The sequence below is a fragment of the Balaenoptera ricei genome, chromosome 4 (assembly GCF_028023285.1).
Source record: "Balaenoptera ricei isolate mBalRic1 chromosome 4, mBalRic1.hap2, whole genome shotgun sequence".
NCBI lineage: Eukaryota > Metazoa > Chordata > Mammalia > Artiodactyla > Balaenopteridae > Balaenoptera > Balaenoptera ricei.
Window position 1 is genome coordinate 88296838 of NC_082642.1, and position 26603 is coordinate 88323440.

At 35.2% G+C, this 26603-nt stretch overlaps 1 protein-coding gene and 1 pseudogene across 1 annotated transcript; both read right to left on the reverse strand.

The window, feature by feature from the left end:
• Window positions 1–143: 143 nt before the first annotated feature.
• PPP1R2 (protein phosphatase 1 regulatory inhibitor subunit 2) lies at window positions 144–26592 on the reverse strand. The gene is made up of 6 exons (XM_059920807.1): window positions 26137–26592; window positions 12674–12781; window positions 10562–10639; window positions 9919–10016; window positions 4615–4782; window positions 144–2606 (listed from the first exon to the last, which is right to left on the reverse strand). Exons 1-6 carry the CDS (start codon window positions 26256–26258, stop codon window positions 2560–2562), a joined length of 621 nt encoding a protein of 206 aa, XP_059776790.1. The 5' UTR covers window positions 26259–26592; the 3' UTR covers window positions 144–2559.
• On the reverse strand, window positions 9309–9425 carry LOC132365634 (U6atac minor spliceosomal RNA; annotated as a pseudogene).
• Window positions 26593–26603: the final 11 nt, after the last annotated feature.

Below are 26603 nucleotides of genomic sequence, written 5' to 3' on the forward strand. Positions count from 1 at the left end.
ATTATATATTGGACACCTAGCACAATGCTGGGCAACTAAACTACTCTGCCACAGTGTAGTTCAAGACCCTCTCCCTGGTATCCAGAACATTTAGCCAATGGAACACGACAGCTGGGTAAGAAAACAAAATCCACACACAATCGTCATATTACTGTATTTTATTACAATATGTTCGGTGTACTAATTTAAGAGGAAAAAATGTAAACAAAACGGAAGTCTAGGGAAAAATGGCACTTTGCTTTAATCTTCAGTTTAAAGTTATTTTTAACAATCCATTTATACCATTATATGTCTCAGATTTTAAAGAGCATCATTGCTGAATTTCAGACTGAAAAATAAACAGAAAACATGACATCAAAGGAGTTAAGCAGAGAAGAAATATTGATTAAAAAATTGAAAGTAAAATCTACTTTGGCTAGAACTGAACACTGACAGGTAACTTTCTCCAAAGGAAAATCTAACTTGAGTCATGAAGGTCCATTTTTTGTATAGTTCAATACTGTGTCAATTAGGAACTCATGATGATGAACAGTTTTACTCAGTCACATTTGACTACCTAAAATCCTACTGAGCATGCTATTTGCCATGTCTTATTCCTCTGACATAACTATCTACTTCCTGAAACCAGAAATGTGAGTTTGCCTGTGATTTAAGTTTCAAGAAATAGTTTGCAGAAAACACCAAAAGGATCAGTTGTTAAAGGTCTTACCTTTTCTTCACTGTATAGCAGCTATTTCTACAAATAAAGAGCATGTGGATACTTTCTAAGAACTCGAAATGAGAAAACCAAAAACAGAGGTCTGTGTGCATGAACATATGTACACACATATGTATAAGCTTAAATACCCCCAAACAGGTTTAAACAGGTAAGAATACCTCAACATTCTAAATTCAGAAAGTAGAGATAAACATTGTTTATAAATCAGTAGTATTACTAGCTAATATGTTTTAATTAGAACACTATACCTGCAGTTCAAAAGTACTGATTGGATTCCATTAAAAAAAAAAAAGACATTCAAATTAATAGAAACATTCTTCTAACAGCAAAGAATTCTCCCGCTTCTTATTTATTTTGACATATTGATATTTCCATAAACTTGCAAGTGGAAGAAAAGCTGTTCAATAAAAGCCAATTCATACATACAGTATACAGAAATTATTTTAAAAGTCTGTTCATATAATGGATTCCTTTGGTACTAACAAAAAATTAAGATACAAATAATTGACTAGAAATGAAACCATCACTAAACTAAGATACACAGGAACTGCACTTCATTTCAGGGAAGAAGTCCAAATCTTACTGTGTTAGAAGAATAAAGTACATTTGTCATAGTATACATCATGATATTCCCGTAAAGCAGGAACTATTTAAGATTTTTAAATTTAAAAAGTGTTCAGATTTACTTCTGTCTATACATTCAGGAACTATCATCATATCACTGGTTACACACAATTCTCTCATCATGCAAAAAAACCCCCCAAAAACCTCAGTTAGTTGTTTTCTAAGGTCTAATTAAGTCAAACAATAAACTAATAATAGTACTTTAATTAGCAAGCTGTAAATCACAGAGGTGTAGAAATTCTGCAGTTGAATTGTATTTCCTGTCTATAGTACTGCTGCTATTCAATCTATTTTCTCCATGTATTAGAAGAACTAATAGGCATTGATAGTCAAAATAAGATTTTCATTGTTGCAGCAAATGACAATATGTGAGAAAAGGAAAAGTTCCTAATGTCACGACAATCTTTATGATCCTTTATAAAGGTAAAGGATTCTGTGCATATGCGTGGAAAGGAGTAAGAAACAAAGGTAGGAAGTTAAGACAAATAGATAAAGGGAATGCTGAGACTATATTAGAATTATATTTATTTTAAAAACTGATCTGAAGTCTGCCCATCGAGTGTACAAAAAAAAGTCAGAGCAGACGTTAGTGCAAGTTTAACCTGATAATTTATTTGTGGAAAAAGCTAGTTTTGATGAGAAAAAGTTTAATCCTTTCCTTGTAAACATAAAAGAAATTCAACAGGAATTTTAAAGGTAGTATACCAGAAAATGCAACAGTAACTCTTATAATTCTTTTCAATTAAACAGACAAGTTGAAGATGCATGTTAAAATACTTTTCAGACTGAATATTTATCAGCCTGTATGATCTGTTGTTCCAATTGGATTTTGATTTTTAAAAAACCTTTTTATAAGAGCTATCACATCTAGAAGTGAAGAAAATAAATTAGATCCCTTCTCCCTCCCCAAAAGATATTAACTTCTAAAGCATAAAAAGCTATATATCTTATACAAATTAACCAGTGTTCTTACAAAAGTAATGTAGTTTTGGACTGATGACATTATGCTGTATTTGTGGTGAAGTACTAGGCACAAGAATATATGTATCAATTAGGCATTTTCAGTCTATTTAGTCTCTAAAGTTATTTAATTCTTGGCAATATATAATAACTGGTACGCATTTTGGTACTTAAGTCATGAATTGTAGAGAACAAGAAGCAGTATGTTATAGTAACAGGGTTTGTATCTGACAATTACTGTGCCGAACGAATCCCTTCTATGAGCTCTGTGATTTGTTTTGCAGTTGGTCACATGTAGTAGATCCTGCAATGATAAAAGAAAAAACAGCAACATAATTTGTTTGTTGAGTATTGCCAAACTTGGAACTACCTGAGCTAAAGTTTCCTTCCACTGCTACGTATGATAAACAAATAGAAATATCTAAAAAACAAGATATATTTCATGCAGACTGATCAGTATGATATGAAAGAATCTGTATACCCCGTAAATAATATAAAGAGCAGAACAGGTGTATCTATTTAAGTGACAGGACAAACAGGTTTCAGGTTGAACACTTTTGTGAATAAATCACAGGTGGATAGCTAAGAGTTTATTACAACTCAAATATCCAGAACTATAAAAGATTTGTGTTTATGACATAAAAATGATAAAAAATTTCCTGAGAGTCTAAACATGCCACATTTCTTTTTATAAAAACAGTAATAAAACAGGTGGGGATGGGCAGGAGTGTAGAAGAGGGGGAAAAGAAGGAAAATGATAAAAAAGTAATGGGTTCCATAGATCCTTGGAGATTTTAAAAGCTGGTAAAATTTTTTTAAGGGCCCAAGAACAGAAAATAAATAATGAACTTTCTTCTCTATGCCTTATTATGTAGTCTTTTCTATCTTTGTGGACATTATTGAAGCGAAGCAGTATATACGCCTATGTAAGGAGTACTTCATCTCCACTGAAGAAAAATCGGCGTTAATACAAATTTTAATCATCTATTCCACTTAAATGAAAAAAATGTATTTATGCGTTAAATCTGTGAAATCCAATGTTTTAGAAGCAGAGACAGACAAAAGGTCAGATTTATTTTTCAAAAGCTGTGGCTTAAAAAACAAATCCCTTTAATATTTGGCATAGTGGTGCTGGTACAAATTTCCATTGGCAAATGAAGGGTATTCCCAATGCTTTGTTAGAGTCACTATAAATGGATACTGAAAGCCTGAGAAGAAACTGATGAAAAGTTATAACCCAGAAACATCTGTATTGAATACATAAAAAGAAATCACCAAGATATAGGTAACAGGGAAACAAAGACCAACTAGGAGATAGGTCACCTAAAAATGGATAATAAATTTAAAGAGAGAGAAGAGAGAGACATACAACAATAATTACTCAAGATAAAGTTTGTTCAAGTTAAACAGACTATGGTGAATAAAATGGAAAGAAAACGCTGTATGAAACAAACTGAAACGCAAAAGCATAACATGGAATAACAAAAAAATACTGTCATCCTGCTATTATAATGAGCACAGTCATCAGGTTCTACCATAGAATCACTTATATTTCATATCTGCTCACCAAAACAATAATATAATAATTATTTACTTTCCTAAGACTTAATCATCCAAGGCACAACATATAAAAGTAAGTTACATCTCCACTCAAAAGCACCAGTTTGCAGCACAAAGAGTAGGTAGATGGGCACAAAATCTGTATTAATGGTATAGAAGATTCACCTTTGTTGAATGCCAGAATAACAGTTTATTAAAAATAAATAAATAAAATCAATTTCCTATGACTGATCGAGAGTTGGTAGGCTGCAGTGGCTGGTTGTCGGAGACTTAAAAACAAAACAAACAAAAATCAGCCAAATAATTTGTTGACCCAACAGTCAAAAGAATCAACACTGGAAAGACATGACATACTTTATGCCTGACGGGACATTAAAACAAATCTTTCATGTTAAAAACATGTTTCTTTAAAAAGTTTAAACCTTAATTGACATTGTTAAGACAGACAAAATATGATCTGAACCATTAAAAACAAAAGTATAGCTTAATACGAAGACAAACATCATTGCTTAAAGCCAAGTAGACCAAACAACACAGACATATAACATAACATATGGTCTTAAATCAACTCTGAGCATAAAAACATTATTTTGAAACTGACCAACAGGGGTTGAAATTTTCTAAACTTTTGGCATAAAAAGTGAATTTTAGCAAAATTTTCTGAGGTTCTTCAAAGTTGCGAGCAAAATAAAGTATATTATTTAGGTACAAAGGATCACAAGTGTCTCAGTGATATTTTCAAAACACCTAACCTTGATTTGATTCTTCTGTATTCATGCTTTCTCCAGCTGCAGTCTCTGACATTTCTTCATCCTCCTCCTCATCATGTAGGTCTTTTGAAATTAATTGTCTAGCTAATTTAATATTCAGTCCTTCATTGTAGTGAAGCTTCCTTTTCATTTCAAACTGTCGCTTTTTTTCTACAAGATACAAAAAAATAGGCGTAGGAAGTCTTTAGCTCAAAGATTGGCAAACTACAGCCTGTGTCTATTTGGTAAGTAAAGTGTTACTGGAACACAGTCACGCTCATTTGCTTTTGTAATGCTTAAGACTGCTTTTGTACTCAATGGCAGAGCTGAGTAGTTGCAACAGAGACCATATGGCCCTCAAAACCTAAAATATTTACTGTCTGGCCGTTTATAGAAAAAGTTTACCAACCTTTGCCTTAGATGCTTCAAGTACATCTTAATGGGAGACTAAGAGTAAGAGCCATTAGTAGTTATACTTGTGAAGGAAATTTAAAGATATAGGAAAATTCTCCAGATAGAGTTGAATGGGAAAAAAGGAAAACTATAATACCATATACATACTATGTACAAAGCCTGCGTGCATGCCCATGTGCACACACACACAAAATAAGACTTGGCAATTAACGGCCGTTAATTCTAGGTCAAGGAACCATGGGGTAATTTTCATGTTTTCAAGTTTTCTACTTTTATAATTCAGAAAAAATTCCTTTAAAAAATTCTTATTATCCATTAAGAAGTTGCCATGATTTAAAAACATTGCTGGCTCTAGAGAGGGAGGGAGGGAGGGAAGAAGGGACGGGGGGAGGAAAAAAACAAACAAACATTGCTGGCCTAAAAACATAACCTCATTCCCAGAGTAATTTTAAGAAAAATGTGTTATTAGGAAACGTAAAGTGATTCTAGACTATTCTTTATTTATAGTCTTCACCACAGAAACATAAAAATAGCTGTAAATCAACACAACTGACCATATTTTATCAATAGATAGCACTTTAAAGATCAACTGTTTAAGAAATATTATAAGATTTTAGAATTTCTTAGACCAGTAAATTGAAAAACAAAAAAGGAGTCGACATAAAATTGCCAACTGTTTATTTTGTCAAGAGCATTAAAACTCATTCACCATAGGTTTATTATGGTATTCATAAAAATATTTTAATGCCAAAAAGGCATAAGAGAAATCTCTCAGAATAAGGCTATTCAAAGTACTTTCTCTATGTCCCCTAATTCCCTCTATCAAACCCGCATCCCCTGCAGTGGAAGTGTGGAGTCTTAACCACTGGACTGCCAGGGAAGTCCCTCCCTTTAAGTTTTTATCATCTATACTTATTTATGTTCTAAACACTGGCATTTACAGTTGTCACTACTGATCAATCACTTTTCAGCTTCTATTTGGGTTGGGAGAAGGAAAGTTCCGAGATCAACAGCCATATCATCATCCCATAAACATTTGTTGCTAACTACCAAGAAGATCTTGCCAGCCATCTTTCTTCTTCTCTAAGTTACTTCTGTGATTTGTTTTACTCTTTGAGAGTACCATATTGTAGAAGAAAGTAAAATTTTTAAGAAAATCAATAAAAGACCAAATCCTCATGACTAAATTTTTAGTGATGACTTTCAGATGATGTAAAAGCCAAGATTAAGAAACAACAAAAAATGATTCTAATTGCCTCCAATACCAGATACATTTACTAAAAAGGTAAGACTTTTTCTCAGTACAAAGTAACACATGTTCTTTTTCATGCAACTTAAAAAAACTTTTACAAAGTTTAAAAAAAAGCTAGAAACTTAAAAAAAAATCACTCAGTCTCCTCACTCAGAAATTATCATTAATATTTTATGACTCGACTTTTTTCTAAAAATGTATTTTTTATAAAAATGAATCATACCTTGCTGTATATGCTGTTTTCTCACTTACTATATAGTTAGAATGACCACGTCCCAGGAAGTCTCAGTTTATGCCTATTGTCTGATGGAGCTGTATTAGTGACCCTTTCACTCTTAAAATATTCCAGAGTTTAGATAATAAAGTATATGAAGATAGAGTAAAATTCTGCCACGTACATAGCAGATTTACATAATTTTTAAAAGGTTATAAAGTAGTGAGTTATAATTTAATCCCCTATCTTGGTCAAAGGTTTCTGATTTCCCCCTTTGTATTTTCATTGTTTTTTATGATGTAATATACAGTTGACCCTTGAACAACGTGGGGGTTAGGAGTACCTACTCTCCTCACAGTTGAAATCCACATATAACTTTACAGTTCGCCCTTCATATTCGCAGTTCTGCATCTGTGGATTCAACCAACCGCAGATTGTGTAGTACTGTAGTAGGTATTTAGTATAAGTGGACCCGCACAGTTCAAACCCACGTTGCTCAAGGTTCAACTGCACATACATTTTGTGCATCTGTTCTATTATTTTCTCAACATTAGTTAGTGTTTTTTTAAACTGTGCCTTATAATCCTTTATTTAAGTCATAACCAGCATTTTAAAGAAATGAAACAAAACAGAATAAACTAGACAGAACATACCACATATAGTAAAGGTTAAGTAATGTTTTGTGAAATTTTAATTTTTATAATTTTATGTTTACATGTATACTGAGTGGCACTTGGTAAAAAAATGTTTGAGAAACATTGAAATAAAGCCTGGGAAACTGAATTGCTAGAGCAAAGGGTGTCATTTTCTTTTAAAGCTTTTGGCTCATATGTTGCCATACCGCTGTCCAGAAAAGCCAAACCATTTTTCACACCCACCAATTGTCTATGAATAACTTATTTCTCCACATTCATACCAAAAGGGAAATTGTCATTCTTTTTAAGTTTGTTGATCTGAAAGGAAAGAAATGCACCACGACGCTGTTTTAATTTGTAGTTTCTTATTGCTAAGAGTTGATCTTATGGTATTTTTCTTTTGTCAATTATACTAATAGTCTAAGAAAATGATTTCTTTTTAATTCTAAGAGACATTAAACTTGGTTTTGCTTGTTATACATTTTAGTTTTGCAATACTCAAAATTTATTATATAATTTATGTATTCATTTTGTAGAAAGCTAACATAAGTGGTCTCAACCTTCTTTGAATATTAATTTTACTTATAATCTTTGTATGGCAGAGCAACATAATGCCAAAGAGTACAAAAATTTTCAGGTTTCAGGCCCAGCTCTAATAATAATCAACTATCCATGTGAACTTGACAAGTAAATTATCCTTTTTATACTTTCTTTTGCTATTTTTCAAAATAATGTAATGGAGAATATACCAATTATTTTAAGTTATTAAAAGTTAATATTTACTGAGTACTTACAATATGCCAGAATCAGTGCTAAGTATTTTAAATTCTTTATCTCATTTAATACTCAAAAATGACTCTAAATATTTTTATAACCCCCCATTTAGAAATGAGGAAACTGAGGGTCAGAGAAATTAAGCAAATTAGGTAAGTGACATACCTAGAGTAAAAACTTAGATCTATCTGACTCCATAGCCAATATTTTAATTGTTATGCTACTAGTTACAAGATAAAATTTTCTAAGAATTTCTTTAATAAACAAGGATGTTCAGACATGTAATTTATTTAAAAGCAATAAACACCTGTATCAGTAACTCTACTACTGGGAACTTGAACTTGTGAAACTGTAACTAGTAAAATGGTTCCCCCTGCTGGCTAACTCCTGGAACTACAATTTGAGGGAAAATCCCTTAATGAAACTGACAATAGAGGTTAATAAAAAATTCCCTGTTCTCAATAGATCACGTTTTCAGAGAATAAGGAATCAACAAACTCTAGGAACAATTTCTATCTTTCAAGGGTCTTTGGGGTATATTTTGGGAAAATAAATCAGGAAGTCACTGAGGATAGAAGATAATTATAATACAATTTGAGATTATGCTATATGTATAATTTCTTTCTTGTATAGTACTTAGGCTCAGACTATCATAGTTTTGTTCAATACACTACATTCTAAAGATGATAGGAGGGAAGAGCAAATTGTACCTTTACAGTTACACATGACAAAGATCCTGACAGTTAACTACCAAATATTCAGAATCTTAGTTCTAAAGTTTCTAAACTTCTTTACAGTACAGGTAGTTTCAGCATTTCAAGTCTTCAAGTAAACAAACTACTCGATCTCTTTTTTCTTTTTTGTGAGGGTGTGTGTTTTTCTTGCATCTTTTTTCCTATACATAGGCTTGGTTTTCCCTTTTAAAAATAATTGAAGGGACTTCCCTGGTAGTGCAGTGGTTAAGAATCCGCCTGCCAATGCACGGGACACGGGTTCAATTCCTGGTCTGGGAAGATCCCACATGCCGCGGAGCAACTAAGCCTGTGCGCCACAACTACTGAGCCTGTGCTCTCGAGCCCGTGAGCCACAACTACTGAGCCCGTGAGCCAGAACCGCTGAAGTGCGCGTGCCTAGAGGCCATGCTCCGCAACAAGAGAAGCCACTACAATGAGAAGCCCGCGCATCGCAACGAAGAGTAGCCCCCACTCGCCGCAACGAAGACCCAACGCAGTCAAATAAATAAATTAAATTAAAAATAAATAAATTATTAAAAAATAATTGAAAGTAAACTATATAAGCAATTTTCAATTCTTGAGATTATACATTCACATCCTTCAAAATTATAAAAAGCAACAAAGTGAAATATCTTCCATCTTTCCTTACCTCCACAGATAAGAACTATTACTCGTAAAAACTGGAACACTGAATAGGTAGCAATGCCTTAACTGTGTATGTACTGTGTGGGCTACAAGAGCCTCTTTCATCCTTGTTGAGAGGGCTATCTTTATCTCCTTTCCTGTGACACTTCTGTTCTTTTTGTTCAATGGGACCTAACAAAAATCTTTATTCCAAGTCTGACCATCTTGATTCATTTGGTAAGCTTCACCACTGCCTTAATACAGAAAAAGCACAAGCAATTGAGAAATTAGCTCTTACTGCTATCCACTTTAAGATCATCCAAACACTCAATGACCCTAAATGCATTAATTTAATAAATATTTACTGAGCATCTACCTGGTATAGATGCTTGGTACAAAGAAAGGAACAAAAAGTACAAAGAAAGGAACACATGTTAACTCCTTTAAAGACAGTAATATTTTCTTGAAATGGGGGGGGTGGGGGTGGAGCTGTTATACAATAAACCCACACAAGTAGAATCTGAATTATAAAAATGATGCTCCCTAATCTCCCACCATCTACTTCCTAAAAAGGAAAACCATTTGACAGTCTTCTATATAATGGATTTATCTTAGCAAAAATTATTAGCAATGCTAAAAGCAGTAAAAGAAAGAAACTACCTCGTTCTTCAGGTGAGAGGTCACTATCCTCATCTTCACTGCTTTCTTGTTCACGAACTCGACACTTTGGCTCCGAGCTTTCAGCAGCAGCAGTTAATCTATACAACAATCATTTACAAAGAAATCAATACTGTGATAGTCTTATATTAGTTGAGTGTCTTACTCAACTTTTGAGTCTCATAAAAACATCTAAAGATCATTAATATGCTAGCTATAACCTGATGAGGAACATAAAAAGCAAGAGAGTGGGACTGTATATAGAAACCAATAAACAAGAAGAGTGGAAGTTGACAAACCCATGAACAGCAAAGGAATAGAGCTTTTTTTCAGGAATTCAACTTATTTTGCCTTTCTCACTTCTATCTTTAAAACCCAGGTGGCAGGATATTAAAAAGCAAAAACAGAAAAACCTCCACTCAGGGAACTGACACAGGGAATCTGTGTACCAGCTTCTGGTTCTCATCTACATATCTTGATTTTAACCTAGAAATAAGACTATGTAAGTTGCTATGAAAAATCCAGATAAACTTATTTATTTAGCACATGCTTTTTATTTACACTTGTACAAGTAAAGTAAAATGCCTTTAACTCTGCAGAATTAAAAACAAATTGAGAAAAATGCTTTATAATCATCAATACTTACTTCCTAGCTAAGATATCTGGGGTCAGGGCTTCAGTGGTTTCTGAATCACTCAGTGCATCTTCATCATCACCTACCATACTAGGATGATAAGCACATTATAAATTAATACCTGAACTATAATTTTTCCAGCAGGAAAACAAGGTAGAGAAACATAATTCTATTGACTGAAAGTATCAATGTATTTATGGCTCTGCTGTCATCTTTGAAGTTTAATTTTACATTGTTTCTATTTGATGCAAATATTTAAAAGTATAGCACCAATCAAGAAAAGCCTTCAAATAATTAAAAAAAAAAAAAACACATGCAAAAAAAACCCCACTGCAACCATGAAAACAAATACTGAAAACGCGAATCATCTGAAGGGGAAAAAAAAACCACTTCAGTTAGTCCATCCAGTGGCAGGGAAAAAATTATGCAAAAGAACCCTATCCAGCTTTAGAATATGTATTTGTACATCAACCTGAAGATAAGACACAAATGATCTATGCAGACACAGGTTAGGTAAAATAACAAAATTAGATCCTAAGACCTAATTCAGGAAGTTTAAAAGCTATTTAGCTTTCCCAATCTACTCTCTAATGAAAAATTTGCTCCCCACATAATTGTGAAAAATGGTTATCTTTATTATTTAAATATAAACAGCTTTAAAATAATGGCTACAGCTATTTATTTTTGAATCATGTTTGATCTTAATTTTTTTAGGATAGTTATTTCCAACCAACACAGATAAGGGATGTCTACTACCTTTATTGAAAAGGAAGAAAGCATTGACTTTGGTTTCTGGTACAATAAAAGTTTTAGGTTATGTTTTAAAGTATATACCTGTAATTAGGAAAAAAATAAGGATTACTTTCATAAATGATATGTCTACTTCTTCCCTCAAGCTTTATTAGTACTGAGTTTCAGTATCTGTACCTCCTATTTCACTATTTTTCTCCCCTTGTCACAATCATGTTAATTCTTTTATTTATTTATTTATTTATTTATTATTTTTGGCTGTGTTGGGTCTTCGTTTCTGTACGAGGGCTTTCTCTAGTTGCGGCGAGTGGGGGCCACTCTTCATCACGGTTCGCGGGCCTCTCACTGTCGCGGCCTCTCTTATTGCGGAGCACAAGCTCCAGACGCGCAGGCTCCGTAATCGTGGCTCACGGGCCCAGTTGCTCCGCGGCATGTGGGATCTTCCCAGACCAGGGCTCGAACCCGTGTCCCCCGCATTGGCAGGCAGATTCTCAACCACTGCACCACCAGGGAAGCCCCAATCATGTTATAATTCTTGTTTTTACTGTTTTTGCTATTATCAAGTTATCTCAACTTATCTTCCAAAGTTTCATCCATTGATTTAAAACAGAATTTCTTTAACTCTATTTTAATAGTAACTTCTGGATTTATGTTGTTTTACTTCAGTGACAAATACAAAATATTTCAGTCCTGAAAATCTTTATTTTTTTCAATACAATCTAGGCATGATCTGAATTAGGTATTTCTAACTTATTTAGAATCTCATTATGTTTACTGGTGCCTTATTTTTGCTTCATACTAACTACAGCCATACACTATCATTTTACAACTCATTAAAAAAATGATAATGAGTCATTTGAGTCTGGAAGACTCAGAACTAACAATTACAATGCAATTATATGAACTACAATATCATGTAAGTTCAAAAATAAGGACATGAAACAGTAGTAATGTCCACTTGTCTTTGCATGGGTTAAAAAAGAGTTACCATCTGTGAAGTTATCCTTTTCTGCAAAGAGAATGAATAAACCCCTGACACCTACTTAGGAAGCAAACAAGCCCAGCTCTCATCTTCCTTTACAAATAGATGACTTTAAGGAAGGCAAAAGTCACTTTGTATATATCATTAGCAGCTAGGGACCACTGAGGTGCAATGAATAAACATTTACTACTATAATTATAATGTAAAAAATGGATTCCATAAAGTTCCATATTACTTTTACTATTACACAGAAATATGCAGTTGGGTTATTAATTAGTGTTCCACTAACAAATATAAAAAAACAAAGATTCAAATCATCTGTTATCCAGAAGCTCATGTCAAATGCAAAATGGAAACAAGTCAAAAAAGGAATGCTGTGTACAAAACATTACCTATGGTAAGGAGTGCTAGGTTCATCTATTTTCATTAAACCATAGTCTTTGTCTGCTGGATGATATGTCGCCAGAATGTTCATTTCATCCCACTTCTGAGACTTTTTACTAAAAAAAGAAGAAAAAAAATTTTCCTCAATGTAGTAAAAGATACAAAATGTACATATCTAAAATTCACAAACATCCCAATCCCATATTGCAATTTCTATTTGACTGCTAACGTCTATTTTTACATCTACTTTCTTGGAACAGAAACTGACTTGGGTAAAAGCCATAAGTAACTACAATAAAGTGTCAGTAAATATTTTACAGAATACTTGGTGCCCACATATTAAAAACACATTACAGTTGTCCCTCGGTATCCTCAGGGGATTGGTTCCAGGACCGACACGGATACCAAAATCCAAGGATGCTCAAATCTCTTCTATAACATGGCGTAATATTTGTATATAATCTCTGCACATCCTCCCGTATACTTTAGATCATTACTAGATTACTTATAATGCCTAATACAATGTAAATGCTATGCAAATAGTTGTAAATACAATATAATACAATGCAAATAGTTGCTGGCACATGGCAAATTCAAGTTTGGTTTTTGAAACTTTCTGGAAAATTTTTTTCCAGAATATGTTTGATCCATGATTGGTTGAATCTGAGGATGCAGAACCTGTGGATACGGAGGGGTAATCAGATTCTTCTCCAGGCATTCAAAAAACTAGTACATTATGACATGTTTAATCTTCACCTGGCCTATAGAATAACAGCAAAAGCTGGAATTTACACATTGCCTGATCTCAGTAGTTAAGGATTTTGGATCTATGATATCTTTTTAATAGTTTGATAAAAAACACAACAGGAATATTTTCCTTGGCCTAATTTTTTTTAGCGGTATCTATAACAATCAAAAGAATCATAACATAAAAGTACAGAGAAAACCTCATTAAATTCAGATACCATTAATAAAGATTTAGATTGCGCATAAAATTATACCTCAGTTTGTTTTTTTTTTTATTTAGAAATATAACGATTTGCTGATAAATGGTTTCAGATCACCTGGAATAAATCTACTTAAGAAAACTAGAAATGCTTTGTAAATGCTTTATGAACATCCATTAGTGTCCATTCAACAAAATATTTGTACAGCTACTAAGGTGCTCAATAATTAAATGCCTTAATTACAAATCCTTATCTACTCATTAAAAAGGACATCAACAACCTCTCTGCCAGCCAACAATACTCTGTTACATATACAATTTGTGACTTGGTTATATACTTAAAAATAAAACTACCTTAAAAAAAAATCAATGTAGATTTTACACAGATTCAAATCATCCGTTCCATATTTGCTCAACATTGGTGAGGTTTTACTGCTGATATTTTCAATTTTCCTAAATCTACCAATACCTGGATCTTGAATTGCTCTTGAAGAAAGACATATTTAAAATTTTAATATCATATTCTCTTCTCCATGTTCTGAGTCACCTTAAAAATTACATGTGCCCACTCGTGGCAGTTGAGCCTGACTTTATGTTCTTCTGCTTTCTACCCTAAAAGGCCCACAGTGTCCCCATTTAAGGCTAATCATTTTTTTCCTTCATATTTTTATTGTGGTAGAATATACATAACATAAAATTCACCATTTTAACCATTTTTAAGTGTATAGTCCTGTGACATTAAGTACATTCACATTATTGTGTAACCATCACCATCACCCATCTCTAGAACTTTTTCATCTTCCCCAGCTGAAACTCTGTACCCACTGAACACTACCCCTCACCCCCGCCACAACAACCATTCCATTTTCTGTCTCTAAGACCACTCAAGGTACCTCTTATAAGTGGACTCATACTGTATTTGTCCTTTGTGGATGGCTTATCTCACTTAATGTCTGCATGGTTCATCTATGTTGTGGCATGTGTCAAAATTTTCTTCCTTTTTAAGGTTGAATAATATTCAATTGCAGACTAAGTACTATAACTACAACTTCCTTTTAAGCCTACTTACCCTTAGTTTTATCAAGAGGCAAAGGTCGGCCTAGATATATTCCACAGGTGACTGACACTACAACTCCCATTCCCCACCCTGCACCAAACATAAGTTTCTTCACCACGAAAAAATCAAAATCTTAAGTTTATAAGAATTTAAGTTTATAAAAATTAATGGGTCGTTTATTTTTAAAGCACAGAAGTAACATTTCTTCTTTAAAGAACTGCTTTTTTATTCATTCAGCAAGGTACTCACCTGAATTTTCAATTAATCAAACTTAAATGTTGCTAGTGTGTGTATGTATATAACACTTGATTGAACTAGACTGTGTATATACATGTTGCTTTACAATAGTATTGATTTCTTTAGATGCCTAGTTTCTGACCATCAGAGTAATAGTTGGTCTTGTGGCAAAAGAAAACAACAGTAGCATACAACTGGGAGATAGATGTTTAAGGTTCAAGTTCCACTTACCCTTCATTATTCCTGTTACTATAGGCAAGTCCAACAAACATTCTCTCTTGGGCTGTATTTACTCTACATGGAAATTATAAAAAATGGAATTTCTAGGATTTTTAAATCTAAAGTTTTGTTAAAAGTCCTGAAACCCTATCTCACTTAGCACTGTGAGAATGGCTTGCGATAAGGCATTCTGAGAAAATTCTTAAAAATTCTGAAAAAATTGCTTATGTACAAATGCCTTCTCCCACTGTCCCACAAGATTCAAAATTTAAATGATTTTGAAATATTTATGATCTGCTACAGAATGAGTTTTTCTAAAAAGCAGTCAGTTTTCTATTTGACTAAATCTACAGTTTCATATTTTTATTTTGCTAAATAGCTCTATTATCTACAAATTTCTGTAAATTTAGAAAGCAAATGATTTAGGTCTTCTCATGGTCATATTCTACGTAAGGAAACTCACAGTGAAAAGAGATACACTTGAAAGATTTTAGACAGCAGAAATGATCAAGAAGCTTCTGATTAGAAGGATAATTAAAGACATATACAAATTTTATGAGAACTTGATTAATTTTGTGAAGAAAGCAATTGAATTAATAGACAAAGGGAGACCCATTATATGGTAACTCAATGTTCCCTCCTGATAGACAAGGCCTCTGAAATGATAAGCCAGAGTTAAGTCCGAGTCAGAAACACAAAAGCACAGGTAAAAGTTTCATAAAACCTGTATTAATACAGTCCAATTAAGATTCCCTATTAAAGATATTGTAAAAGATAACTAGCACATATCTATTTATATAAAGTTCAAGAGCACGCAAAAACTAAAGTGTACAGGGATGTATACTTAGGGAATTACCATAAAAGTCAGGATAGTGATTATATTACAGGGGAGGAGGAGACTGTGATTGGAAAGGACAGGAGACATTTCTTTTCTTTCTCTTTCTGGTTTTTTTTTAATATTTATTTATTTATTATTTATTTTGGCTGCACCGGATCTTAGTTGTGTCACGCATGAGGGATCTAGTTCCCAACCAGGGATCGAATCCGGGCCCCCTGCATTGGGAGCGTGGAGTCCCATCCACTGGGCCACCAGCGAAGTCCCAAGACAGGAGACATTTCTGAGATGATGGAAACATTCTTCTTCTTGACCAGGATGGCGGTTATAGGGGTGTTTGCTTTATAATTATTCCTTAAGCTTTAAAATTACATCTAATACACTTTTCTGTATGTGTATTAAATTACAATAAAATATTTAAAAAATAAACACATACAAAATGACTTTGTTAGCTGTGTCCTAATCTCAAAGTAAAACAAGCTACTTCCTAAGTGATGCTAACAACATTGAATTAAAATGACAATTTATCATCATTAGAAGAATGAAGATGGCCCTTTGAAGTTACAGAGGTACCCCCGAACACCCTGCAAATCTGTTCTGTGAGATAATGATAGAAGAAAAAGAACTGAATTGTAGGATATAAGAAGAAATGATTTTTTCTTGAAATTAAGGATAAAATTTAAGAATCACAATCCTAGTACCTTAACCCACTAACAATTTTGATTTCTGTATATTCTTTCCACTCTAACATATATGAAAAAATACCCAAGCTATTAGTATATATAAAAATATAGACAAAACAGTATATATACAGTATATATAAAAATAGCTTCTATATCAGTATATGTATTTTAGCATAAGCTGCTTGTATTTTCTAGCCTTTACCTTTTTAATATTACATGCATAATATTCAATAACAAACTATTTACCTAATATTAGATATTTAGATTGAATCCAATGTCTTCCTACTTAAAGTAAAGCAGAAATGAACATTTGTGCATATTGTATTCAATGACTTTTCAAGATAATTTGCTAGGACGAGCATATCTGGGTTAAATTTATCAAGAGCTTTGTAGTTCACTCTATGTTGCCATATAGTTTTTTTTTTTTTTTTTTTAAAGAGAGGACTATTTGTAATGCCCCCAAATAACTGCCAAAACTTTGTCAGGACTGGGTATCTGTGTGTGTTTTTGCCACCTGAGAGGTATAAATTGATATTTAAACGCTGTTTTATGTTTCTCTGCTCATTACCTAATAAATAATATGAAAAAATGCTTATTTTACTTTCCTTGTGTGAATTGTTTACATCCTTTGCCTATTTACTGGAAACATTCTCATTAATTTGAGTGAGTTCTTTATATCTACATAAATGTAAAGAACTCATTGAAATTTATGAGAAGGTTTAAACCACATTATATATAACTCAAAGATATATATAAGATTTAAGCCATATTATATAGAACCACATTACATATAACCTAAATTTTTCCCATTCGCTTGCCATTTAGTTTACTATCTACTATAAACAGAAATAAAGTTTTGTATATCCAAAGCTTCACTCCACATCTTCACCACAATACTAAGAGAAAAAGAACCTTACAATTGTCAAGATCCAGAGAAGATATTATCTTGCAAAACCATGAACTTTCAATACGGGCATAAAACAACAGACTCCAAAGAATGCTGGAAATTCTTAGGAGGAAAGTAATGAAGTCGAAGAAACTGTCTGCAGAGGACGCTGGATATGGAAATTAGCATCTCTTAAATTTTGGTAGACTTAACATCAGTTGAATAACAAAACCCAAGGAGTGAACTTGGTTTATTCCCAATAGTACCACAAACTGTTCGTGTGACCTTCTTTGGGTCATCATCTCCGCTTACAAAAAATAGGCGCAGTACCACTTACACTGAAGATCTGCTGTGAGGGTGAAAGCACCTGCTAGTTTCAGCTCCCTCCTCCCTCTTGGGTGATTGGTTTTCTGGCAGCCTAAATCTGCACCAAAAAAAGTCACCAATTCTCACTTTCACTTTGATAGCTCATATGATGCCATCTCAAAGACCTACTCATACTTCTTATTGCTTGTGACCTTCTCGTTTTTACAGTTTTAGCCGAGTTTGGAGTGGGAAGCAGGATTTTGCTTCAATGTGTTAAACTTTAACCCCACATTTCAAGAAATGGTTCTTTCTTAAATGAAGATTCAACTTCTGTAGGTTGACAAAGTACAAGCCTTTGAAGCTTGAACAATTAAACTAAGACTTAACAATAAAAGCAATTAGTAAATAAAAGGTCACTTTTTGAAAACTTTACTCAGTGGGCCTTTGACCGTATTCCATATCCCTTTATAGGCAGAAAAAGACAAAGCTGAAGCATGCTTATATAAAATTATATTAAAGGAAATTAATTTAAGCACAATTTTTCCAAGCAGAATTTGCCTACATTACCTAAGACTACTACAGAATTTGAATTGAACACAGTGAATCCAAAGCATACTGTGTACAACAACCCCAAAAGTGGGGAAAATTAGATTTCTGTATTTCTAATAGAATAAGACCAACATTTGAGGGTGAGGTACTGGGTTAAACACTTTACATTTGGTAACTCATTTAATAATTAAACTAGGCAGGGATATAATGAATAACACACTGTAAGTCACAGAGCTAGTAAGTAGCAAAGAGGATCTGAACCCAGGCAATCTGGCCCCATATTAATCACTAACCTTTAACACTTCTAATAAGATAGGCTTTAGTAACACAATATTATATTTTCAACAATTCCAAATGAACATTTTTCTCACTTTAATATTTCTGAAAACAGAATATATCTTTAAATGGATGGTATCTTACAATTGGCAGTATTTATTTCTTTCTTGGTGCTACCTAAAATCATGGTACATCTTAGGATCAATGGTGTCTTGTTTTTGATGAAACACACGTACTTACTCACTAGATCTGTTATGTCTGACCTTCATAGGTTGCTCACTATATTCAAAGTATCCAGAAAGAATGGGAATTCCACAATCATAGTGATGACAGTGGTGTTCTAATTAGTTGAGCAGAGTGCTGCAATATACTGACATTATCTATGCCTAATTATGTGGATTTACAGACTCTATCCAGTTTTAATTGAACTAACCCTCAAAAAGTGGTACCTGACAAATGGTACCTGAAGAAACCACTCACTGAAGATAACAGTACCAATGCAAAGTATAGAGAATAAGATAACACCACTGGGACATTAAAACAAAAAATAAAGGTTGGACAAGAACTGTATAAAAAAAATCCTGAAGACTACTTGAAATACGGCAGTATATAAATCTCACTTTAAGTATATATTGAATCTTGAGATATTATCTAATGGTAGTAGTATATGTATATAAATCATAAACAAACATATTTGAAACATATTTCAAGTTTTTCCTACTAAAATGATACACAATCAAAAAGTTTAGAGACCACTGGAATAGCACAACTCATGACTTTAAAAAAAAATCCCCAATTACAGGAAAAGATCTGTAAAAAATACAAACACATGGAGGCTACACAATACACTACTTAATAACGAAGTGATCACTGAAGAAATCAAAGGGGAAATCAAAAAATACCTAGAAACAAATGACAATGGAGATACGATGACCCAAAACCTATGGGACGCAGCAAAAGCAGTGCTAAGAGGGAAGTTTATAGCAATACAAGCCTACCTCAAGAAACAGGAAACATCTCAAATAAACAACCTAACCTTGCACCTAAAGCAATTAGAGAAAGAAGAACAAAAAAACCCCAAAGCCAGCAGAAGGAAAGAAATCATAAAGATTAGGTCAGAAATAAATGAAAAAGAAATGAAGGAAACAATAGCAAAAATCAATGAAACTAAAAGCTGGTTCTTTGAGAAGATAAACAAAATTGATAAACCATTAGCCACACTCATCAAGAGAAAAAGGGAGAAGGCTCAAATCAATATAATTAGAAATGAAAAAGGAGAAGTAACCACTGACACTGCAGAAATACAAAAGATCATGAGAGATTACTACAAGCAACTCTATGCCAATAAAATGGACAACCTGGAAGAAATGGACAGATTCTTAGAAATGCACAAACTGCCGAGACTGAACCAGGAAGAAATAGAAAATATGAACAGACCAATCACAAGCACTGAAATTGAAACTGTGATTAAAAACCTTCCAACAAACAAAAGCCCAGGACCAGATGGCTTCACAGGCGAATTCTATCAAACATTTAGAGAAGAGCTAACACCCATCCTTCTCAAACTCTTCCAAAATATTGCAGAGGGAGGAACACTCCCAAACTCATTCTACGAGGCCACCATCACCCTGATACCAAAACCAGACAAAGATGTCACAGAGAAAGAAAATTACAGGCCAATATCACTGATGAACATAGATGCAAAAATCCTCAACAAAATACTAGCAAACAGAATCCAACAGCACATTAAAAGGATCATACACCATGATCAAGTGGGGTTTATCCCAGGAATGCAAGGAGTCTTCAACATACGCAAATCAATCAATGTGATACATCATATTAACAAATTGAAGGAGAAAAACCATATGATCATCTCAATAGATGCAGAGAAAGCTTTCGACAAAATTCAACACCCATTTATGATAAAAGCCCTGCAGAAAGTAGGCATAGAGGGAACTTTCCTCAACATAATAAAGGCCATATATGACAAACCCACAGCCAACATTGTCCTCAATGGTGAAAAACTGAAACCATTTCCACTAAGATCAGGAACAAGACAAGGTTGCCCACTCTCACCACTATTATTCAACATAGTTTTGGAAGTGTTAGCCACAGCAATCAGAGAAGACAAAGAAATAAAAGGAATCCAAATCGGAAAAGAAGAAGTAAAGCTGTCACTATTTGCAGATGACATGATACTATACATAGAGAATCCTAAAGATGCTACCAGAAAACTCCTAGAGCTAATCAATGAATTTGGTAAAGTAGCAGGATACAAAATTAATGCACAGAAATCTCTTGCATTTCTATACACTAATGACGAAAAATCTGAAAGTGAAATTAAGAAAACACTCCCGTTTACCATTGCAACAAAAAGAATAAAATATCTAGGAATAAACCTACCTAAGGAGACAAAAGACCTGTATGCAGAAAATTATAAGACACTGATGAAAGAAATTAAAGATGATACAAATAGATGGAGAGATATACCATGTTCCTGGATTGGAAGAATCAACATTGTGAAAATGACTCTACTACCCAAAGCAATCTACAGATTCAATGCAATCCCTATCAAACTACCACTGGCATTTTTCACAGAACTAGAACAAAAAATTTCACAATTTGTATGGAAACACAAAAGACCCCGAATAGCCAAAGCAATCTTGAGAACGAAAAATGGAGCTGGGGGAATCAGGCTCCCTGACTTCAGACTATATTACAAAGCTTCAGTAATCAAGACAGTTTGGTACTGGCACAAAAACAGAAATAGAGATCAATGGAACAGGATAGAAAGCCCAGAGATAAACCCACACACATATGGTCACCTTATCTTTGATAAAGGAGGCAAGCATATACAGTGGAGAAAAGACAGCCTCTTCAATAAGTGGTGCTGGGAAAATTGGACAGGTTCATGTAAAAGTATGAAATGAGAACACTCCCTGACACCATGCACAAAAATAAACTCAAAATGGATTAAAGACCTAAGTGTAAGGCCAGACACTATCAAACTCTTAGAGGAAAACATAGGCAGAACTCTCTATGACATACATCACAGCAAGATTCTTTTTGACCCAGCTCCCAGAGAAATGGAAATAAGAACACAAATAAACAAATGGGACCTAATGAAACTTAAAAGCTTTTGCACAGCAAAGGAAACCATAAACAAGACCAAAAGACAACCATCAGAATGGGAGAAAATATTGGCAAATGAAGCAACTGACAAAGGATTAATCTCCAAGATTTACAAGCAGCTCATGCAGCTCAATAACAAAAAAACGAACAACCCAATCCAAAAATGGGCAGAAGACCTAAATAGACATTTCTCCAAAGAAGATATACAGATGGCCTACAGACACATGAAAGAATGCTCAACATCATTAATCATTAGAGAAATGCAAATCAAAACTACAATGAGATATCATCTCACACCGGTCAGAATGGCCATCATCAAAAAATCTAGAAACAATAAATGCTGGAGAGGGTGTGGAGGAAAGGGAACTCTCTTGCACTGTTGGTGGGAATGTAAATTCATACAGCCACTATGGAGAACAGTATGGAGGTTCCTTAAAAAACTACAAATAGAACTACCATACGATCCAGCAATCCCACTGCTGGGCATATACCCTGAGAAAACCATAGTTCAAAAAGAGTCATGTACCAAAATGTTCATTGCAGCTCTATTTACAATAGCCAGGACATGGAAGCAACCTAAATGTCCATCGACAGATGAATGGATAAAGAAGATGTGGCACATATATACAATGGAATATTACTCAGCCATAAAAAGAAATGAAATGGAGGTATTTGTAATGAGGTGGATGGAGTTAGAGTCTGTCATACAGAGTGAAGTAAGTCAGAAAGAGAAAAACAAATACAGTATGCTAACACATATATACGGAATCTAAGGAAAAAAAAAAAAAAAAAAAAAAGGCTATGAAGAACCTAGTGGCAAGACGGGAATAAAGACACAGACCTACTAGAGAATGGACTTGAGGATATGGGGAGGGGGTGGGGTGAGATGTGACAGGGTAAGAGAGTGTCATGGACATATATACACTACCAAGTGTAAAATAGATAACTAGTGGGAAGCAGCCGCATAGCACAGGGAGATCAGCTCGGTGCTTTGTGACCACCTAGAGGGGTGGGATGGGGAGGGTGGGAGGGAGGGAGATGCAAGAGGGAAGAGAAATGGGAACATATTGTATATGTATAACTGATTCACTTCGTTATAAAGCAGAAGCTAACACACCATTGTAAGGCAATTATACTTCAATAAAGATGTTTTAAAAAAAAAAATCCCTTAGTAACATCTCTCTTTGTTAAATAAAATGTTCTGTTAAATTATACCCTCTCACAACTGATGGCATTGGGGTGGGGGGTGGTTTGTGCAGAAAAGGGAAACTATCACTGTACTTCACATGAAAATGGCACCAATAAAAGGTACGGTTATTCGTGGATTCTGTATTTGCAAATCTGACTACTTGCCAAAATTTATCTGTAACTCCAAAATCAATACTTGAGGAGATTTCTCTGTCTCTCTCAGACACACATAGAGCAGGGAAAAATTTGAGTTGTCCGATGCACATGTTCCCAGCTGAGATTAAACCTTCTTGCTTCAGCTCTCTTACTGTAAATGTGTCCTTTTTATCTATTTAGTACCATGTTTTTTGCTTTTTTGGTGAATTAGCTGTTCAAAACAGCTCCCAAAGATCGTGCTTAAGTGCTGTCCAATGCTCCTAAGCCCAAGAAGATTGTTATGTGTCTTATGGAGAAAGTATGTGTTAGATAAACTTCATTCAGGCATGAGTTCTAGTGGTATTGGCCATGTGTTCAATGTTGATGAATCAACAATATGTATAAAATTAGGTGTCTTTAAACAGAAACAGAAATTTTAAAAGGTTATGGACTGACTGGTTGATGAAAATGTTGTGACCAGAGGCTTACAGGAACCTAAGTCTGTATTCCCCCTAGGAGTAACAACAGTTCAGTATTAACTAACTCAGTGTTTGTGGTGACTTTATAGAATGTCACTACTGAGAACAGTGAGAACTGACTTAAATCCCAGGTCATTTTCACATTAATATGAGATTATTTTGCCTAATATTCTGGTTCCAACATTTGAAGTTAGACCATTACACTATACTTTTTAGTTTCTGAATTTTAAGTGCATTGTATTTGAAAGAGCTATTTATTTTGGTCCTTCATACATGAAAGGGAAAATACTGGTTGTACTTAAACATTACAAAAAGTTTGTTTCAAATGTGTTCACCTATACTTTCATTGTTTCTGTTCAAAGAGGCTCTCATAAAGTCACTAATATTGTTTGCATAAGCTGTGCCATAAATAATAATGTGTACTGTATTACCAATAGAATTAGTTTATTTGCTTTCCACTCAAATAACACTTATCATGAAAAAACCCATCCCCTTTTACTACTTAGAACCAAATATCATAAACCTCAATGAATTAGGGCTTGGTAGTTGCCTTTGAAGACAGGACCATAAACTCCTAATTTACATAATTCAAAGTCAACTGCCTTGCAAAAGGCCCCCTTTAAGTCAATCTGCCCTGTTAGCAGCTCCTAGAGAAGGAGCAGCCCTATGTAGGTGAGACAGTCTAGTATAGTGGCTTTCCAGGCAGAAGGACCTGGAAGTAAACCCCAGTCAATTATATAAAGAGGCCAACACACAGAGTGGGGCCACCAGAAATTACAGCAGACCAAAGTTGAGAATAAACAGAAGCAGCAGCGAAAGACAGAAGAAAATAATAAGCTACTTGGTAGCCAAACAAAAAGAAGCTCACACTGGAGAATAGGTAAATAACTTAAATGCCAGTGAGAACCACATTCTTGCTGCTGAACACCCTGAAATCATACAAGAGCCTTCCACAGTTTGTTTTGTTATTAAGACTATCTTGGTCTTCCTTTTATAGCTATGCTCTGGTAAGATTGTTTTCTTAATCCCATTACAACCCCCCCCCTTCCCATATGAAGCGGCTTACCCCAAATAGAGGTTAGAAAATTGCATGTTGGAGAACGTAAGAGAGTCAAGCATCTAAAAGAGAGTGGGAGTAGGAGAGGTGCTAGACAAATTAAGGTCCTTTCCAACCCCCAAAGGCCATGATTCTGAGCTGTGATCCTACTTAATGTTTTCCTCAAGGTAACACAAATCCACATAAATTTACCATCACCAAACTGTAGTTCCTTTTATAGCCCTAAAATGATCCTTTTGAACAGGTGTGCCCTAGTTCCAATATTCCAAGTTTTCGGGAACATCGTCATTTTAGCTTTATGACTTCACAGATTTCAACAACTTTTCTTAGGCCTTATTTCCAGAATGTAGAGTCCTTATGTGTTTAGTATCTTAGAACACCCAAGCCCCCGAGGACTTCTAACCCAGTGTTATATTTTACACTATATATACGGTTTTGCACCCTTTTTTTTCCCCATTGAGGACCGCACCTTGGATATCTTTCTCTGCGCATTAACATCTATTTCATTCTTTTTAAAGGCTGGTCTGTTTTCCCATTATACTAATGTACCATAATTAATATTTCACCAGTCCTTCTTAATGGACCTTGGGTTGTTCCCAATTATTTACTATCACACACAATGCTATGGGTCAACATCTTTTCACATATGTATTTGTGAGTATGCAAAAGCAACTAAATTATCACGGGATCATTTTAAGTTGGTACTTTCTGAACTGTTCTGAGCTTACATATGTCTTTCAAGAGGAAGAAAGACTAGAAAGCGCTCAAACTCTCGTTGCAGATGCAAAAATAATTAGCAATAAGTAGCTTTCCATTAAATATAGATCAGACTGGGAAAATTTCGGTTTCTTTTAATGCAGAGATAATGACAAACCAGGACCCAAGAGAGTGAATGTGGCATGATTCTTGTGATAATGTTCACCTAAAAAGGAACGACTATGGAAGAAGGGCAATTAGAAAAATGGAGAAATTATCTCTTTTTCGGAGGAGTCTCTTATTAGCTTGAGACTAGATCTTAAAGGGCTCCCAAGCCAAGAAAATACACTTTAATCATTGAATTTTAGACACTCGGATACGAGGTGAAGAAATAATAAACGCTTAACAGGTGAAGCTTTAACTTCAATTTGATTCTTTAACATTCCCAATTTCCAGAAGCTCAAAGATCATGGTGTATGTTTTAAAATTATTATATATGCGTATATACTTAAAAACAACCCCACACAACAAACGTCATAGCTCCTGTCTTCTTTATAATCACTCCACCCCTCAGCCTGGCCGGCGGAGGGAGACCCGAGCGGCACAAGGGCCGCATCTACGCAGCCGCCCCGCCCGCCCGCCCGCCCGCCGCGCTCGGGCTCGGGGTCCGGGGTCGGGCTGGGGCTCGGCAACAGTGCCGGGGAGCGGGGAGGGCGACGCCGCCCAGGCGGGGAAGAAGGGGCTGGCCAGGCCGACCCGGGCGACGATGGCCGTCCCTCGCGGCTCTTACCTCAGCTCTTCGTCGACACTCCTGCCGGGCTGTTCGGCCGATGCCACCACAGAGGAAGTCGTAGAGCTCTTGTTCTTCAGGATCCCCTTGATGGGCCGGTGCGAGGCCGTCGAGGCCGCCATTGCCCGCCGCTCCGGCGGTCGGCTCAGCGTCGCTGCTTGGCGCCGGGTACAGGAAGGAAAGGGCTGGGCGCGAGCAGAGACTCGCCAGTCAGCCGCCAAGCCCGCCTGGGGCTGAAGCGGCCGCACCTGCTGTCGCGGAGACAGCCACCAGAGTCGTTGTCACGACACAACGACTCGGACGCTCTGGCGTCCAGCCGACGCCGCGTGGCTTGCGGTCCTTAACGCGCCAGGCGGCCCTTACAACACCCTAGGCCACCCGCACTTTAACCGCGGCCCGCGGAGAGAAGCCGGCCTAACACCGGAGCGACGCCGACACCAAACCCAAGCGGGCCGGCCCTCTCGCGA

Coding starts and splice junctions, on each gene's coding strand:
- PPP1R2 (XM_059920807.1), bottom strand. CDS start 26,258: ATGGCGGCCTCGACGGCCTCGCACCGGCCCATCAAGGGGATCCTGAAG. Junction 12,782..26,136: donor AGTGTCGACGAAGAGCTGAG/GTAAGAGCCGCG, acceptor TTCTTTTTTTAG/TAAAAAGTCTCAGAAGTGGG. Junction 2,607..4,614: donor TACAGAAGAATCAAATCAAG/GTTAGGTGTTTT, acceptor TTATCATTGCAG/GATCTACTACATGTGACCAA.